This window comes from Bombina bombina, chromosome 2 (assembly GCF_027579735.1).
Source record: "Bombina bombina isolate aBomBom1 chromosome 2, aBomBom1.pri, whole genome shotgun sequence".
Classification (NCBI taxonomy): domain Eukaryota; kingdom Metazoa; phylum Chordata; class Amphibia; order Anura; family Bombinatoridae; genus Bombina; species Bombina bombina.
The window spans coordinates 966,805,854-966,826,560 of NC_069500.1; the positions used below are offsets into that span (position 1 = coordinate 966,805,854).

Here is a 20,707-nt window from a genome sequence, read left to right on the forward strand (position 1 = left end):
CCCGGAAGCCAGAGCCACATCTCACACATAACGCAGCAATAACACAAACAATGTTATGTATAACCCCCCCCCCGTTCAATAATCCCCTTACTAGGAATATTAACCCTTGATTCCATAAGATAAAAGGCGCCACACTGTGACCCTGTCTTCTGTGTAATCATTGTGTATAAAAAAATGAAACGATCTTACCAGAATCAATGCCATGGAACAGGAACACGGCCCTTCAAGTGTAACAAGTAAAAGCATCGGTCCTGACGTGGACTTGAGTGCAGAAAGCAGGCAGCGAAACTCGTCAACGATGATTGCTTGTGGATCTGTTAATATGAGTCGGGATGGTTTCGCAGAAAGACTCTCCCAGCATCTCCAGACTCTAACTTTCACCCAGGCTGTCACTGAGAGGCTGACAGGACTACTTAAAACTCCAGTCCCATTCAGACAAGTACTACCCTCCGTAAGAGACTACTCCGAATCTTCAGCACTTCTTTGCCATCCTCCTGTGATGGAAGGCAAAGAATGACTGGGGGATGAGAGGTATTTAAGTCTTTAGCTGGGGTGTCTTTGCCTCCTCCTGGTGGCCAGGTTCTTTATTCCCAAATGTAATGAATGAAGCGGTGGACTCTTCTCCCCTTTAGATGGAAAGAAATCCATAAGTCTTTGGTTCGTAAACCGCAAAGAAAACTCATGACAACACAGTTTTACCCTGAACGCTGACTGCAGACCAGAAGAGAAGTGGATGGATAGTTCACAAGAACTTCTAACAATAATTCAAAGGAATCCTGACAATTTCAACAAGTGATTTTTCACTTTGGATGAGTAACGGAAAAGGTTGTAATATTATTTGTAGAACTCTAATGGGAATAACACCAAAAATTTAAAAAACACGTCTCTGATTAGGATTTACTGTTCTGTACTTGTATAAAACATAAAGAGAGGTGTTAACCAGTGCAAGTGTATTAGAATAACGGTTTTGCCAGTTTTCAGGGAACTATTGGATGAAGACTTTCAAAACCCGAGTTGCACTTGCTTCATAATACAGTTTGGAAGAAAATTAACTTGTCTCTGCACTTCTGTTCTGCATAAAGGGTTTGTACAACTGATTTATAAAAAACAGATCTCCAAAACCAAATCAAAAGAATGGCAGGAAAGTAAGATGTAAGTAACAATATGTAAATCAAAGGAAAACCTTTTTAAAAGACATATTACTATAGTGTGTGTGTATATATTATATATATATATATATATATATATATATATATATATATATATATATATATATATATATATCTTTCTTTATTGGTGGTGCTGCAGGTAATAGAAAAACCTCCAGTGATTTTGCATATAAGACACTATTATATTTAAAATGACCAGCATCTTATCTCAAAAAGAAATGATTGTACCTTACATTTATGCAACAAAAAAGGAAATTTATTCTTACCTGATAAATTTGTTTCTTCTAAGATACGATGAGTACACGGATTTCATCCTTATTTGTGGGATATCGCCTCCTGGTCAGCAGGAGGAGGAAAAGAGCACCACAGCAGAGCTGTTAGGAAGAGAAAGGAAAAGCCAAGGTGCAGAGGTGACTGAAGTTTAACAAAAATAAAGACCTGTCTCATAAAAACAGGGTGGGCCGTGGACTCATCGTATCTTAAAAGAAACAAATTTATCAGGTAAGAATAAATTTCCTTTTCTTTTAAAAGATACGATGAGTCCACGGATTTCATCCTTACTTGTGGGATACAATACCAACTTCGAAGTTTAGATACCTCTTTCTTGTATCTTTATTTTAATAAGTATTGCTGTTTTTAAATATCACTTGCACTGTGGTTTTATATAATTTGTTGTGGTACTGAAGTAGTTAAGTAATGATTACCTAGGGTATAAATTGCTTGCCTATGTACTGACACACCAGTCTATGAGGAAGCGCCACTAGGGGGCGCGAAACGCGTCAGACAGTCACTACCTATGTCTGCCCTCTGTTTGGGATGCACTGATGTTATTTTTAAGTTCAATAAAAGGTATGCTTTTAACATTTATCTCACCTAACCAAAGAGTGCCTTCTTCCATTTTATCGTCCAAACTCCTTGTTCCTCCCTGATGATTGATGTAAGCTACAGTCATAATGTTGTCCGACTGGAATCTGATGAATTTGGCCGAAGCCAACTGAGGCCAAGCCTGAAGCGCAATGAATATTGCTCTCAACTCTAGGATATTGATGGGAAGTAGAGACTCCGCTCGAGTCCATACACCATGAGCCCTCGGAGTTCCAGACTGCTCCCCATCCTATCAGGCTGGCGCCCGTTGTCACTATCACCCATGAGGGTCTGCGAAAGCATGTCCCCTGGGATAGATGATCCAGCGACAACCACCATAGAAGAGAGTCCCTTGTCTCCTGATCTAGATTTATTTGAGGAGACAAGTTTGTATAATCTCCATTCCACTGTCTGAGCATGCTCAGTTGCAGAGGTCTGAGATGAAAACGAGCAAACGGAATGATGTCCATTGTCACTACAATCAATCCAATTACCTCCATGCACTGAGCCACTGACGGCCGAGGATTGGACTGAAGGGTTCGGCATGTATTCAGAATCTTTAACTTTCTGACCTCGGTCAAAAAGATTTTCATGGATAGAGAATCTATTAGAGTTCCCAAGAAAGGAACCCTTGTCTGTGAAACCAGCAAACTCTTTTCCAGATTCACTTTCCACCCGTGAGTCCTCAGAAAGAACAGAACAATGTCGGTATGAGACTTTGCTAGATGATAAAACGACGTCTGGATCAGAATATCGTCCAGATAAGCCGCCACTGAAATGCCTCGCGGCCTTAGAACCGCCAGCAGAGACTCCAGAACCTTTGTGAAAATTCTGGGTGCCGTGGCCAGACCGAAAGGAAGAGCCACAAACTGAAAATGTTTGTCCAGAAAGGCAAACCTCAGGAACTTGTGATGATCTCTGTGGATAGGAACATGAAGATATGCATCCTTCAGATCCACGGTAGACATAAATTGACCCTCCTGGATCAATGGAAGAATGGTCCAAATAGTTTCCATCTTGAAGGATGGAACTCTGAAAAACTTGTTAAAACTTTTGAGGTCTAAAATAGGTCGGAACGTCCCCTCTTTTTTGGGAACTACAAAGAGATTTGACTAAAACCCCTGTCCCTGTTCTTGTATTGGAACAGGACATATTACTCCCACGGAAGAAAGGTCTCCTACACAACGTAAGAACGCCTCTTTATCTGGTCTGCAGATAATCGAGAAAGAAGAAACCTTCATCTGGGGGAAGAGTTTCTGAACTCCAACTGATATCCCCGAGACACAATTTCTAGCGTCCAGGGATCCTGAACATCTCTTATCCAAGCCTGGACGAAGAGAGAGAGTCTGCCCCCCACTAGATTCGGTTCCGGATCGGGGGCCGACCCTTCATGCGGACTTGGAAACAGCAGTAGGCTTCTTGGATTGTTTACCCTTGTTCCAAGACTGGTTCGGTCTCCAAATAGACTTGATTTGTGAATAGTTCCCTTTCTGTTTAGAGGAAGAGGAAGGGAGAACTCCCTTGAAATTTCGAAAGGAACGAAAATTACTCTGTCGACCCATCTGTTTGGATTTTTTTATCCCGAGGGAGGAGATGACCCTTACCTCCCGTGATGTCATAAATTATTTCCTTCAAGTCAGGCCCGAATAGGGTCTTCCCCTTGTAAGGAATAGCCAAAAGCTTAGACTTGGATGACACATCCGCAGACCAAGACTTAAGCCATAAGGCCCTGTGTGCTAAGATGGCAAAGCCCAAACTCTTAGCCGCCAATTTAGTAATCTGTAGAGAAGCATCCATAATAAACAGGTTAGCTAACTTAAGAGCTTTAATCCTATCCTGTAACTCTTCCAAAGGAGTCTCAGCACTGGTAACTAACAATGCAAGCCACTGGTTGCAATAGGAATCCCTGGTGAACATAAATCTTCTTAAGGAGACCATCCAACTTCTTATCCATAAGGTCCTTGAAAGCACAACTATCCTCGATGGGAATAGTAGTTCTTTTGGCCAGGGTAGTGATAGCTCCCTCCACTTTAGGGACTGTCTGCCTAGAATCCCTGATAGCGTCTGCTACAGGGTACATCTTCTTAAAAACGGGAGAGGGAGAGAAGGGAATGTCTGGTCTCTCCCACTCTTTTGCAAGAATCTCTGAAGTCCTTTTTGGAACTGGAAAGACATCTGAGTAAGATGGAACTTCCAAGTATCTGTCCAATTTACTCAATTTTTCTGGAGGAACCACTATTCAGTCACAATCATCCAAAGTAACCAAAACCTCCCTCAGCAGTAAGCTGAGGTGTTCAAACTTAAACCTGAATGAAACCACTTCAGAATGAGTCAGGGGCAAAGCACTTCCCGAGTCAGAAAGTTCACCTTCAGATAGGACTTCCGTACCCTCCAACTCAGAACCTCGGGAGGGTACTTCCGCAATCGCCATACTAGTATCAGAGGCTGCATTAACCACATAATTATCCCTTCGTGTACGCTTGCCGTGCGATATGGGAAGGGTAGATAACGCCTTAGAAAGAGTAGAGGACATCACTGCAGCTATGTCCTTTAATGTAAAAGCAGCAGAAACTGGGGAAATACATGGTCCCGCTTGAGCGGGCGTTAGGGGCTGTGACGCTTGGGGAGAAAGTTGCGGCATACTCTGCATCTCATCCGTAGACTCTTGAAAAGCATCCACCTTAGGCAAAGATTTATCCAAAAAAAAATTTGTCTCTATAGTGTAAAGCCCTCTCAATGCAGGAAGGGCAAAAAGGAACAGGAGGTTCCACAGTGGCATCCAAACACATGGAACATGTTACAGTCTGAATATCATCTGAATCCATGATAACAGAAAAAGCAAGCAAAAAAATTGGTCTTGTCCCTTTAAAATTGTATACTTGGCTTGTTTACTTTTACAATTTATGGCCAAAATGCACAGTTCATAACAGTACAAACAAATATTTGTAGAATATCAGATCCTTACAAAAAAAAATTTGTGTGTTTAAAAATGAACCATCTAACAATCGGTTACGTTTTTAGAGTAAACAGATTTCTAACATGTATCAGCACCTCGCCTCAACAGCTCTGCTGAGGCGCCTACCTGCCCCCACGGTCCATCGACCACTCTCAGGCACAAGTCCGGATCGATCCTACAACGCCCAAGACAGCCTGCTTAGCTCACAACCATGCGGTCTTAGTGTTACTAGCAACAGCTTCTATAGACAGTCAGGATTTTCCGGAAGTGAATGTACACTGAGCGGCTATTTTCCGAGCCCCAGCGTGCCAAAAGAAGCCCCGCCCTTCGTGGGCGTCACTTAAGCCATCCGAGAAGGAGCGCCGTAACCCTGCATAGCAAAACAGTATAAACAATTTTCAAACTTGTATGCTTGCCATAACTTGGGTTTATCGCCACTCGAAAGTCTGGCAAAGTGCCCAAAAAACAAACAGCCATGAACCGGAATCTCCGGTAACACATCCCCAGCGCCTGTCACCAGTACACATTAGGTAGTGACCTATAGGGAGCCCTCACAGTAACAGTTCATTTCCAGACATGTGAAAAACATAATTTATGTAAGAACTTACCTGATAAATTCATTTCTTTCATATTGGCAAGAGTCCATGAGCTAGTGACGTATGGGATATACATTCCTACCAGGAGGGGCAAAGTTTCCCAAACCTCAAAATGTCTATAAATACACCCCTCCCCACACCCACAATTCAGTTAAACGAATAGCCAAGAAGTGGGGTGATAAGAAAGGAGCGAAAGCATCAAACAAGGAATTGGAATAATTGTGCTTTATAAAAAAAAAAAAAAAATCATAACCACCACAAAAAGGGTGGGCCTCATGGACTCTTGCCAATATGAAAGAAATGAATTTATCAGGTAAATTCATACATAAATTATGTTTTCTTTCATGTAACTAGCAAGAGTCCATGAGCTAGTGACGTATGGGATAGCAGATACCCAAGATGTGGAACTTCCACGCAAGAGTCACTAGAGAGGGAGGGATAAAATAAAGACAGCCAATTCCGCTGAAAAAATAATCCACAACCCAAATCAAAAAGTTTTAATCTTATAATGAAAAAAACTGAAATTATAAGCAGAAGAATCAAACTGAAACAGCTGCCTGAAGTACTTTTCTACCAAAAATTGCTTCAGAAGAAGAAAACACATCAAAATGGTAGAATTTAGTAAAAGTATGCAAAGAAGACCAAGTTGCTGCTTTGCAAATCTGATCAACAGAAGCTTCATTCTTAAAAGCCCAGGAAGTAGAAACTGACCTAGTAGAATGAGTTGTAATCCTTTGAGGCGGGGATTTACCCGACTCCACATAAGCATGATGAATCAAAGACTTTAACCAAGACGCCAAAGAAATGGCAGAAGCCTTCTGACCTTTCCTAGAACCAGAAAAGATAACAAATAGACTAAAAGTCTTCCTGAAATCTTTAGTAGCTTCAACATAATATTTCAAAGCTCTTACTACATCCAAATAATGTAAAGATCTCTCCAGAGAATTCTTAGGATTAGGACACAAAGAAGGGACAACAATTTCTCTACTAATGTTGTTAGAATTCACAACTTTAGGTAAAAAATTAAATGAAGTCCGCAACACCGCCTTATCCTGATGAAAAATCAGAAAAGGAGATTGACAAGAAAGAGCAGATAACTCAGAAACTCTTCTAGCAGAAGAGATGGCTAAAAGGAAAAAAAACTTTCCAAGAAAGTAATTTAATATCCAGAGAATGCATAGGTTCAAACGGAGGAGCCTGTAAAGCCCTCAGAACCAAATTAAGACTCCAAGGAGTAGAAATTGACTTAATGACAGGCTTAATACGAACCAAAGCCTGTACAAAACAATGAATATCAGGATGTTTAGCAATCTTTCTGTGAAAAAAAGTACAGAAAGAGCAGAGATTTGTCCTTTCAAGGAACTTGCAGACAAACCCTTATCCAAACCGTCCTGAAGAAACTGTAAAATTCTAGGAATTCTAAAAGAATGCCAAAAGAATTTATGAGTCTTCCAAACTCGGTAATAAATCTTTCTAGACACAGATTTACGAGCCTGTAACATAGTATTATTCACTGAATCAGAGAAACCTCTATGACTAAGTATTAAGCGTTCAATTTCCATACCTTCAAATTTAATGATTTGAGATCCTGATGGAAAAATGGGCCTTGAGATAGAAGGTCTGGCCTTAACGGAAGTGTCAAAGGTTGGCAACTGGCCATCCGAACGAGATCCGCATACCAAAACCTGTGTGGCCATGCTGGAGCCACCAGCAGTACAAACAAACGCTCCATTAGGATTTTGGAAATCACTTTTGGAAGAACTAGAGGCGGAAAGATATAGGCAGGTTGATAATTCCAAGGAAGTGACAACGCGTCCACCGTTTCCGCCTGAGGATCCCTGGATCTGGACAGATACCTGGGAAGTTTCTTGTTTAGATGAGAAGCCATCAGATCTAGTTCTGGAAGTCCCCAGATTTGAACAATCTGAAGAAATACCTCTGGGTGAAGAGACCATTCGCCCGGATGTAACGTCTGGCGACTGAGATAATCCGCTTCCCAATTGTCTATACCTGGGATGTGAACTGCAGAAATTAGACAGGAGCTGGATTCCGCCCATACAAGTATCCAAGATACTTCTTTCATAGCCTGAGGACTGTGAGTCCCCCCTTGATGATTGACATACGCCACGGTTGTGACATTGTCTGTCTGGAAACAAATAAACGATTCTCTCTTCAGAAGAGGCCAGAACTGAAGAGCTCTGAAAATCGCACGGAGTTCCAAAATGTTGATTGGTAATCTCACCTCCTGAGATTCCCAAACCCCCTGTGCTGTCAGAGATCCCCATACAGCTGCCCAACCTGAAAGACTTGCATCTGTTGAGATCACAGTCCAGGTTGGATGAACAAAAGAGGCCCCTTGAATTAAACGATGGTGATCCAACCACCAATTCAGAGAAGATCGAACATTGGGATTTAAGGATATTAATTGTGATATCTTTGTATAATCCCTGTACCATTGGTTCAGCATACAAAGCTGAAGAGGTCTCATGTGAAAACGAGCAAAAGGGATCGCGTCCGATGCAGCAGTCATGAGACCTAGAATTTCCATGCACAAAGCTACCGAAGGGAATGATTGAGACTGAAGATTTCGACAAGCTGAAACCAATTTCAGACGTCTCTTTTCTGTTAGGGACAAAGTCATGGACAATGAATCTATTTGGAAACCCAAAAAGGTTACCCTTGTCTGAGGAATCAAGGAACTCTTTGGTAAATTGATCCTCCAACGATGTCTTTGAAGAAACAACACAAGTTGATTCGTATGAGATTCTGCAGAATGTAAAGACTGAGCGAGTACCAAGATATCGTCCAAATAAGGAAATACCGCAATACCCTGTTCTCTGATTACAGAGAGAAGGGCACCGAGAACCTTTGAAAAAATCCTTGGAGCTGTTGCTAGGCCAAACGGAAGAGCAACAAACTGGTAATGCTTGTCTAGAAAAGAGAATCTCAGAAACTGATAGTGATCTGGATGGATTGGAATTTGAAGATATGCATCCTGTAAGTCTATTGTAGACATATAATGCCCTTGCTGAACAAAAGGCAGAATAGTCCTAATAGTTACCATTTTGAATGTTGGTATCCTTACATAACGATTCAATATTTTTACATCCAGAACTGGTCAGAAGGAATTCTCCTTCTTTGGTACAATGAACAGATTTGAATAAAACCCCAGACCCCGTTCCAGAACTGGAACTGGCACAATTACCCCAGCCGACTCTAGGTCTGAAACACATTTCAGAAACGCCTGAGCCTTTACAGGGTTTACTGGAATGCGTGAGAGAAAAAATCTTCTCACAGGCGGTCTTACCTTGAAACCTATTCTGTACCCTTGTGAAACAATGTTCTGAATCCAAAGACTTTGAATCGAATTCATCCAAACATCTTTGAAAAATCGTAACCTGCCCCCTACCAGCTGTGCTGGAATGAGGGCTACACCTTCATGCGGATTTGGGAGCTGGTTTTGACTTTCTAAAAGGCTTGGATTTATTCCAGACTGGAGAAGGTTTCCAAACGGAAACTTTTCCTTTAGGGGAAGGGTCAGGTTTTTGTTCCTTATTCTGACGAAAGGAACGAAAAACGATTAGCAGCCCTATATTTACCTTTAGACTTTTTGTCCTGAGGCAAAAAAGCTCCCTTCCCCCCCAGTAAAGCTTCCTATCTAAAGGATCCTTAAAAGAAGTACTATCTGCCGTAGGAATAGTAGTACTTTTAGCAAGAGTAGAGATAGCCCCATCAACTTTGGGGATTTTCTCCCAAAACTCTAATCTATCAGATGGCAAAGGGTACAATTTCTTAAACCTTGGAGAAGGAGTAAATGAAGTACCCAGACTATTCCATTCCCTAGAAATTACTTCTGAAATAGCATCAGGAACTGGAAAAACTTCTGGAATAACTACATGAGGTTTAAAAACTGAATTTAAATGCTTATTAGTTTTAATATCAAGAGGACTAGACTCCTCCATATCTAATGCAATCAACACTTCTTTAAGTAAAGAACAAATAAACTCCATTTTAAACAAATATGAAGATTTATCAGTGTCAATATCTGAGGAAGAATCCTCTGAACCAGATAGATCCTCATCAGAACTAGATAAGTCAGAATGATGGCGGTCATTTAAAAATTCATCTGAAATATGAGAAGTTTTAAAAGACCTCTTACGTTTACTAGGAGGAATAACAGACAGAGCCTTCCGAATAGAATTAGAAACAAATTCTTTTACATTAACAGGAACATCCTGAACATTAGATGTTGAAGGAACAACAGGTAATGGATTATTACTAATGGAAATATTATCAGCGTTTGATAGTTTATCATGACAACTAACACAAACTACAGCCGGAGGTACAGTTACCAAAAGTTTACAACAAATGCACTTAGCTTTGGTAGAACCGACATCAGGCAGCGTCTTTCCAGAAGTAGATTCTGATCCAGGGTCAGGTAGTGACATCTTGAAATATGTAATAGAAAAAACAACATATAAAGCAAAATTATCAAATTCCTTAAATGGCAGTTTCAGGAATGGGAAAGAATGCAAAACAAAACAAGCCTCTAGAAACCAGAAGCAACTAAAAAGTGAGACTGAAATAATGTGAAAAAAACTGGCGCCAAGTATAACGCCCACATTTTTTGGCGCCAAGAATGACGCCCATATTTTTTGCCGCCAAAAAGTCCGCAACACACATACGTCAAAAATGACGCAATTACGTGAAAACTTGCGGCGTCAATTATGACGCCGGAAATGACGAAATTTTTGCGCCAAAAAAGTCTTGCGCCAAGAATGACGCAAAAAATTGAAGCATTTTCTGCACCCGCGAGCCTAACAGCCCGCAATTTAGAAAAAAAGTCAATTGAAAATTTTAAAGGTAAGAAAAAATATAATTCATATGCATTTTCCAAAAAAATGAAACTGACAGTCTGAAAGAAGGAATACTGATGATCCTGAATCATGGCAAATATAAGTTTAACACATATATTTAGAACTTTACATATAAAGTGCCAAACCATAGCTTAGAGTGTCATGAATAAAAAGAAGACTCACTTACCCCAAGACACTCATCTACGTATAGTAGATAGCTAAACCAGTACTGAAACGAGAATCAGTAGAGGTAATTGTATATAAGAGTATATTGTCGATCTGAAAAGGGAGGTAGGAGAAGAAATCTCTACGACCGATAACAGAGAACCTATGAAATAGATCCCCTAGAGGAAGACCATTGTATTCAAATAGGCAATACTCTCTTCACATCCCTCTGACATTCACTGCACTCTGAGAGGAAAACCAGGCTTCAGCCTGCTGCGAAGCGCATATCAACGTAGAAATCTAGCACAAACTTACTTCACCACCTCCATGGGAGGCAAAGTTTGTAAAACTGAATTGTGGGTGTGGTGAGGGGTGTATTTATAGGCATTTTGAGGTTTGGGAAACTTTGCCCCTCCTGGTAGGAATGTATATCCCATATGTCACTAGCTCATGGACTCTTGCCAATTACATGAAAGAAAACATAATTTATGCTTACCTGATAAATTTATTTCTCTTGTAGTGTATCCAGTCCACGGATCATAAAATTACTTATGGGATATTCTCCTTCCTAACAGGAAGTTGCAAGAGGATCACCCACAGCAGAACTGCTATATAGCTCCTCCCCTAAATGTCATATCCAGTCATTCGACCAAAAACAAACAGAGAAAGGAGAAACCATAGGGTGCAGTGGTGATTGTAGTTTAATTAAAATTTAGACCTGCCTTAAAAGGACAGGGCGGGCCGTGGACTGGATACACTACAAGAGAAATACATTTATCAGGTAAGCATAAATTATGTTTTCTCTTGTTAAGTGTATCCAGTCCACGGATCATCCATTACTTATGGGATACCAATACCAAAGCTAAAGAACACGGATGATGGGAGGGACAAGGCAGGATTAAGCGGAAGGAACCACTGCCTGAAGAACCTCTCCCCCAAACACAGCCTCTGAAGAAGCAAAAGTATCAAATTTGTAAAATTTTGAAAAAGTGTGAAGCGAAGACCAAGTCGCAGCCTTGCAAATCTGTTCAACAGAGGCCTCATTTTTGAAGGCCCAGGTGGAAGCCACAGCACTAGTAGAATGAGCTGTAATCCTTTCAGGGGGCTGCTGTCCAGCAGTCTCATAGGCTAGGCGTATTACGCTCTGAAGCCAAAAGGAAAGAGGTTGCCGAAGCTTTTTGACCTCTCCTCTGTCCAGAGTAAATGACAAAAAGGAAAGATGTTTGACGAAAATCCTTAGTAGCTTGTAAGTAAAACTTCAAGGCACGGACTACGTCCAGATTATGTAAAAGACGTTCCTTCTTTGAAGGAGGATTAGGGCACAACGATGGAACAACAATCTCTTGATTGATATTCTTGTTAGAAACCACCTTAGGTAAAAACCCAGGTTTGGTACGCAGAACTACCTTATCTGCATGAAAAATCAGATAGGGAGAATCACATTGTAAGGCAGATAGCTCAGAGACTCTCCGAGCCGAGGAAATAGCCATCAAAAACAGAACTTTCCAAGATAAAAGCTTAATATCAATGGAATGAAGGGGTTCAAACGGAACTCCTTGAAGAACTTTAAGAACCAAGTTTAAGCTCCACGGGGGAGCAACAGGTTTAAACACAGGCTTAATTCTAACCAATGCCTGGCAAAATGCCTGGACGTCTGGAACCTCTGCCAGACGCTTGTGCAAAAGAATAGACAGAGCAGAAATCTGTCCCTTTAAGGAACTAGCTGATAATCCTTTGTCCAAGCCCTCTTGGAGAAAAGACAATATTCTAGGAATCCTAACTTTACTCCATGAGTAATTCTTGGATTCACACCAATAAAGATATTTACTCCATATCTTGTGGTAGATTTTCCTGGTAAAAGGCTTTCGTGCCTGTATTAAAGTATCAATGACTGACTCTGAGAAGCCACGCTTTGATAGAATCAAGCGTTCAATCTCCATGCAGTCAGTCGCAGAGAGATTAGATTTGGATGATTGAAAGGACCTTGTATCAGAAGGTCCTGTCTTAGAGGCAGAGTCCATGGTGGAAAAGATGACATGTCCACTAGATCTGCATACCAAGTCCTGCGTGGCCACGCAGGTGCTATCAGAATCACCGATGCTCTCTCCTGTTTGATTTTGGCAATCAGTCGAGGGAGCAGAGGAAACGGTGGAAACACATAAGCCAGGTTGAAGAACCAAGGCGCTGCTAGAGCATCTATCAGCGTCGCTTCTGGGTCCCTGGACCTGGATCCGTAACAAGGGAGCTTGGCGTTCTGGTGAGACGCCATGAGATCCAACTCTGGTTTGCCCCAACGATGAATCAACTGAGCAAACACCTCCGGATGGAGTTCCCACTCCCCCGGATGGAAAGTCTGACGACTTAGAAAATCCGCCTCCCAGTTCTCCACGCCTGGGATATGGATTGCTGACAGGTGGCAAGAGTGGTACTCTGCCCAGCGAATTATTTTTGAGACTTCTAACATCGCTAGGGAACTCCTGGTTCCCCCTTGATGGTTGATGTAAGCCACAGTCGTGATGTTGACCGACTGAAATCTGATGAACCTCAGTGTTGCTAACTGAGGCCAAGCCAGAAGAGCATTGAATATCGCTCTTAACTCCAGAATATTTATTGGAAGGAGTTTCCACGATCCCTGTGCCTTCAGGGAATTCCAGACTGCACCCCAACCTAGAAGGCTGGCATCTGTTGTTACAATTGTCCAATCTGGCCTGCGAAAGGTCATACCCTTGGACAGGTGTACCCGAGACAACCACCAGAGAAGAGAATCTCTGGTCTCTTGATCCAGATTTAGCAGAGGGGACAAATCTGTGTAATCCCCATTCCACTGACTCAGCATGCATAATTGCAGCGGTCTGAGATGAAGGCGCGCAAATGGCACTATGTCCATTGCCGCTACCATTAAGCCGATTACCTCCATACACTGAGCTACCGAAGGGTGCGGAATGGAGTGAAGAACACGGCAAGCATTTAGAAGTTTTGATAACCTGGACTCCGTCAGGTAAATTTTCATTTCTACAGAATCTATAAGAGTCCCTAAGAAGGAGACTCTTGTGAGTGGGGATAGAGAACTTTTTTCCTCGTTCACTTTCCACCCGTGCGACCTCAGAAATGCCAGAACTATCTCTGTATGAGACTTGGCAACTTGAAAGCTTGACGCCTGTATCAGGATGTCGTCTAGATACGGAGCCACCTCTATGCCTCGCGGTCTTAGAACCGCCAGAAGTGAGCCCAGAACCTTTGTAAAGATTCTCGGGACTGTAGCCAACCCGAAGGGAAGAGCTACAAATTGGTAATGCCTGTCTAGAAAGGCAAACCTTAGAAACCGATGATGATCTTTGTGAATCGGTATGTGAAGGTAGGCATCCTTTAAGTCCACTGTGGTCATGTACTGACCTTCTTGGATCATGGGTAGGATGGTCCGAATAGTTTCCATTTTGAAAGATGGAACTCTGAGGAATTTGTTTAAGATCTTTAGATCCAAAATTGGTCTGAAGGTTCCCTCTTTTTTGGGAACCACAAACAGATTCGAATAAAAACCCTGTCCTTGTTCCGTCCGCGGAACTGGATGGATCACTCCCATAACTAGGAGGTCTTGCACACAGCGTAGGAATGCCTCTTTCTTTATCTGATTTGCAGATAACCTTGAAAGATGAAATCTCCCTTGTGGAGGGGAAGCTTTGAAGTCCAGAAGATATCCCTGAGATATGATCTCCAACGCCCAGGGATCCTGAACATCTCTTGCCCACGCCTGGGCGAAGAGAGAAAGTCTGCCCCCTACTAGATCCGTCGCCGGATAGGGGGCCATTCCTTCATGCTGTCTTAGAGGCAGCAGCAGGCTTTCTGGCCTGCTTGCCTTTATTCCAGGACTGGTTAGGTTTCCAGGCCTGCTTAGATTGATCAAAAGTTCCCTCTTGTTTTGAAGCGGAGGAAGTTGATGCTGCATCTGCCTTGAAATTTCGAAAGGCACGAAAATTAGACTGTTTGGCCTTTGCTTTGGCCCTGTCCTGAGGAAGGGTGTGACCCTTACCTCCAGTAATGTCAGCAATAATTTCCTTCAAACCAGCCCCGAATAAGGTCTGCCCCTTGAAAGGAATGTTGAGTAATTTAGACTTCGAAGTCACGTCAGCTGACCAGGATTTGAGCCATAGCGCCCTACGCGCTTGGATGGCGAATCCGGAACTCTTAACCGTTAGTTTAGTCAAATGAACAATGGCATCAGAAACAAATGAGTTAGCTAGCTTAAGTGTTCTAAGCTTGTCAATAATTTCAGTCAATGGAGCTGTATGGATGGCCTCTTCCAGGGCCTCAAACCAGAATGCCCTGTAAAATAAAACTTTGTTGAATAAACATTTTCTTAAGGTAACCCTCCAATTTTTTATCCATTGGATCTGAAAAAGCACAACTGTCCTCAACCGGGATAGTAGTACGCTTTGCTAAAGTAGAAACTGCTCCCTCCACCTTAGGGACCGTCTGCCATAAGTCCCGTGTAGTGGCGTCTATTGGAAACATTTTTCTAAATATAGGAGGTGGGGAAAGGCACACCCGGTCTATCCCACTCCTTGCTAATAATTTCTGTAAGCGTTTTAGGTATAGGAAAAACATCAGTACACACCGGTACCGCATAGTATTTATCCAGCCTACACAATTTCTCTGGTACTGCAACTGTGTTACAGTCATTCAGAGCAGCTAATACCTCCCCAAGCAACACACGGAGGTTCTCAAGCTTAAATTTAAAATTAGAAATCTCTGAATCAGGTTTCCCCGAATCAGAGATGTCACCCACAGACTGAAGCTCTCCGTCCTCATGATCGGCATATTGTGACGCAGTATCAGACATGGCCCTTACAGCATCTGCGCGCTCTTTATTTCTCCTAACCCCAGAGCAACTGCGCTTGCCTCTTAATTCAGGCAACCTGGATAATACCTCTGACAGGGTATTATTCATGATTGCAGCCATGTCCTGCAAGGTAATCGCTATGGGCGTCCCTGATGTAATTGGCGCCATATTAGCGTGCATCCCCTGAGCGGGAGGCGAAGGGGCTGACACGTGGGGAGAGTTAGTCGGCATAACTTCCCCATCGTCAGAATCTTCTGGTGATATTTCTTTTATAGTTAAAGACTGATCTTTACTGTTTAAGGTGAAATCAATACATTTAGTACACATTCTCCTATGGGGCTCCACCATGGCTTTCAAACATAATGAACAAGTAGTTTCCTCTGTGTCAGACATGTTTAAACAGACTAGCAAGGAGACTAGCAAGCTTGGAAAACACTTTAAACAAGTTTACAAGCAATATAAAAAACGTTACTGCACCTTTAAGAAACACAAATTTTGTCAAAATTTGAAATAACAGTGAAAAAAGGCAGTTACACTAACGAAATTTTTACAGTGTATGTAACAAGTTAGCAGAGCATTGCACCCACTTGCAAATGGATGATTAACCCCTTAATACCCAAAACTGAATAATAAAAGACAAAAACGTTTTTTTTTTGTTTGTTTTTTTTTTTAAAACAGTCACAACAACTGCCACAGCTCTACTGTGGCTTTTTACCTCCCTCAAAAACGACTTTGAAGCCTTTTGAGCCCTCCAGAGATGTCCTGGATCATGCAGGAAGAAGCTGAATGTCTCTGTCAGTATTTTTATCTGCACAGAAAAGCACTAAAAAAGGCCCCTCACACTCATATTACAACAGTGGAAAGCCTAAGGAAACTGTTACTAGGCAAAATTCAAGCCAGCCATGTGGGAAAAAAACTAGGCCACAATAAGTTTTATCACCAAATACATATAAAAACGATTAAACATGCCAGCAAACGTTTTATATTACATTTTTATCAGAGTATGTCTCTCTATTAATAAGCCTGATACCAGTCGCTATCACTGCATTTAAGGCTTTACTTACATTAGTTCGGTATCGGCAGCATTTTCTAGCAAATTCCATCCCTAGAAAAATATTAACTGCACATACCTTATTGCAGGAAAACCTGCACACCATTCCCTCTCTGAAGTTACCTCACTCCTCAGAATATGTGAGAACAGCCATGGATCTTAGTTACTTCTGCTAAGATCATAGAAAACGCAGGCAGATTCTTCTTCTAAATACTGCCTGAGATAAACAGTACACTCCGGTACCATTTAAAAATAACAAACTTTTGATTGAAGAATAAACTAAGTATAAAACACCACACTCCTCTTACGACCTCCATCTTGGTTGAGGCTTGCAAGAGAATGACTGGATATGACATTTAGGGGAGGAGCTATATAGCAGTTCTGCTGTGGGTGATCCTCTTGCAACTTCCTGTTGGGAAGGAGAATATCCCATAAGTAATGGATGATCCGTGGACTGGATACACTTAACAAGAGAAATAATAAACTATAGTGTCTGTTGACATGACACATGCCAACCCCACACTCTGTTAACCAGGAAAGCCCTTCCCAGAGAGCCTATGTTTCCCAACAGATTAAAGTACAGCCATTTCTGAGATAGCAAGTGGCCCAGAAAAATAAAGACTGCACTTACCTCAATGCTGAGCGACAGCATGACACGTCTCACAGGATCAAGAGGTCTTCTCCCTCCGAAAGGCCTTAATTAATATCTGCTAAGACCATCATCACCAGAAGGGAAGCACTAGTATGGGAGGTACAGTGAGAGCTAAGTCCCACCAGTTCCCATTGCTTTAAAGCCACCTGTAGCTCTACTCTAGAGGCTAACAAGGAATACGGCGAAACCCTATAGTAAAATAGCACTCACTGGTACCATTTTAAAAATAATAAACTCTTGATTGAAGAAACTAAACTAACACCTCACTTTACCTCTTCATATCACTAACACAGGCAAAGAGAATAACTGGGGTGGGAGGGAAGGGAGGAGCTATATATACAGCTCTGCCTTTGCCTCCTCCTGCTGACCAGGAGGCGATATCCCACAAGTAAGGATGAAATCCGTGGACTCATTGTATCTTTTAAAAGAAAATTGAATGCCTCCTATATCCCAGTGCATTTTATATGCCACAAACACAGTGATTACTTCACAGAATAACGGTTCATAACATATTATGTAATTACCATAACACCGACGTTACCGATACACTCAAAAGAATAATCGACACCTCCATCAGTCATTTCAATCAAAACCTCTTGAATTGGCTTGTTGTAATCACTGGGATTAATGCAGTCAGTGGCTCCAAACCCCGATGCCTTTCCAAACTTTTCTTTGTTGAGATCAATTCCAATAATACGAGTGGCTCCTGCAACTTTACAGCCCATGATGACTGCAAGACCGACTCCACCTAAACCAAAGACTGCACATGTAGAACCTGGTTCAACCTGAAGTAGACAGAAGAAAAAACACACTAGAAGATGTAACTGTATGAAAGATATCACAAGGTTCCTTTTCAAATACATGATAAAAGCACTAGCAGTTAACACATGCAAAATTTCACCAACGTTTCACAGTCAAACAAGGAACAATTCAGATGTCTTGTACAAGTTACAACTGAACAAAAGAATTAGGATTTGTTTTATTGAAGCCTATTTCACGATTGTATAAATTAACATTTTAAGGAATACATATCTTGGTAACTAAAAAAAAAATCCTATAGAAGTAGCATTTCAACTTGGACAAAAAGTATAAAAATCAGCACCAGCTAATTGAATTAAAAAACAACAAAAAACTATTTTGCAGCATATCATATAACATTTAAAAATATATATGTTGGACCCATGAAGAGAGCAGAGGTTACAACAAACACAAAAACATTAAAATATTGCAATTATTATAAATAATAAATAAAATGGTCAAGATATTTACTAAAATTATTTGCTTATTCAAAAGTCTATGCATACATTAACAGCATTTATAAATTATTGTGCCACCATATTCTAGAACATGACAAAGGGTTCAAATTGGTAGAGAGACAATCTTGGCAGTAACTGGTGGAGTGAGAGTAAAAAAAATATTGGAGATTTCTGATTGAAGGGTTATATGTAAAGCAAAGCCACTGGGAATTAATGTTTATATTGGATGGAAGTGAATAATTTAGATACGAGTGTTAGGTTAGCTCAGTCTAATTTTTTGTGGTGTGGGCATGACTTTTGTAAACAGACATTTTTAAACTAAAAAAGGATAATAATTAAATACAAGTACTTTATATTTCCTAACATAGGCCAGAATACAGTCTTAAACGGACTGCGATAATGAACAAATACATTTTGCTTTTCTTTATTGAACTAAATTTTATTAAATTTGTGCAATGCACTTGTCAACGTATTACTTGGGGCTTTAAAAACCAAGCACAATTATTACCACAAACATCTGGCATACTGTTTTGTTTTTCAAAAGGCGAGCGGGGGATGAGTAGTCAGAAGTGGAAAAAGTAGTAGCCTAGATAAACCTAGAAGGGCCACATTTAATTGTGTGTCTTTGATTAGACCATTTTTTCCTCAACCGCAGCTCTCAAGTACCCCCAACATGCCAGGTTTTCATTGTAGCTGAACCAGTGCACAGGTGAAATAATCAGCTGATGGGTGAGAGCAGGTTAGTAACCATGGTTACTGATCAGCCGATTACTTCACCTGTGCACTGGTTCAGCTATAATGAAAACCTGGCCTGTTGGGTGTACTTGAGAAACGCTGCATTAGACAACTCTGGGTAAGATATTTTAGACTGAAAGAAGAAAAACTTACATAAAGCTTTGATGATATTTCATAAAACTAGGTAACTGTTTTCATTTTCATGTCCTTATCCATAATTAAAGTATGCAGTTTATTTGGTTTAAAATATTTTCTCTATTCTACAGTTTCTGGAAAGCTGAACTTTATTCTGTACACAATTATTAGTTACTGGACTTTAAAGGAAAAATAAAATCCACTTTTTTGTTGGTTTTATAAAAGATGCAGACAAAGAATATTTCCATTTTATTTCATCTTTGTCCCTTTATTATTAAAAAGGGACAGTCTATTCCAGAATGTTTATGGTTTAAAAAGTTAGATAATCCCATTAAAATACCTAGGAATTCACATATCAGAATCTCAGGGATCTTTCTGAATGGAAGAAAGAAACTATATCTTGGCTAGGTAGGGTCGGGGTCGTTAAAATGAACGTCTTCCCTAGGATATTATATTTACTACAGACTGTGCCAATTGCCCTCCCACACTCATTCATTCCCTCATTACAGTCATTACTTGAGGAATACATTTTGAAAGGGATTAAGCCAAGGATTAATAGACAGACTCTATATTTACCACGGGAACAGGGAGGCCTAGGTATTCCCCATATACAATCTTACAGAAGAGCAGGGTTACTTCATAGAGTAGTGGAGTGGTGTTGGACTCATGTTGACAAAGCCTGGAAGCGGATAGGCATACACACTATACAGAAGACCAATTTAGCCGCTTTGTTCTGGACAGATAAACACAGACCTAAGGACGTATCAAAACTACAATTATTAGAGGAACTACTCAATGAATGGGACAGGGTAATCTCCACAAGCTCACACAATTCCACTAAATTCGCACCCCTTACGCCAATATACGATAATCATAATCTACATTTACATGCGGCAGGGATAACCGAATCACCCACATTCCCACTGAGCTGTATTAACAGCCTAATAACACAAGGGAGACTTAAAAACCCACAGGAATTAATAGATCATCCGACTTTAGCCAAATCTTGGTTTGCATACAATCAAATGCAGCACTATATCAGCACCCATAAAGCCAAGAACCTCTTTATTAGAGACCTGACAAAGTTTGAACAGCTGTGCGTGACCCCTCATACACCTAAACACATGATCTCGATCATATATAAAATTATCCTGACCTCGCCGGGAAACTCCCTCCCACAATATGCCACACAGTGGCATAAAGAACTGGGATACACTTTCACAACTGAAGAGTGGAACCAAATGTTCTTATTGGGGAAAAAAAAGTTTTGGTCTCAGCACACGCACAAGAATCACATTACAAATTTCTGAGCAGGTGGTATCTCACCCCAAGCAGACTGAAAAAGATTAACCCATCTACAGGAGGTGTTGGAGAGGTTGTGGAATGGAGGGTACCCTGGCATGTGTGGTGGGATTGCCCACTACTACAGTTTTGG

At 41.1% G+C, this 20,707-nt stretch overlaps 1 protein-coding gene across 1 annotated transcript in view; it reads right to left on the minus strand.

Moving 5' to 3' along the window:
* The window catches only part of LOC128649910 (alcohol dehydrogenase class-3), a 95,279-nt gene that overhangs the window by 42,515 nt on the left and 32,057 nt on the right, over positions 1-20,707 (minus strand). The window contains exon 6 of the mRNA XM_053703461.1: positions 17,671-17,931. Coding sequence (XP_053559436.1) covers positions 17,671-17,931 — 261 coding nt within the window. The remainder of the gene's footprint in view (positions 1-17,670; positions 17,932-20,707) is intronic.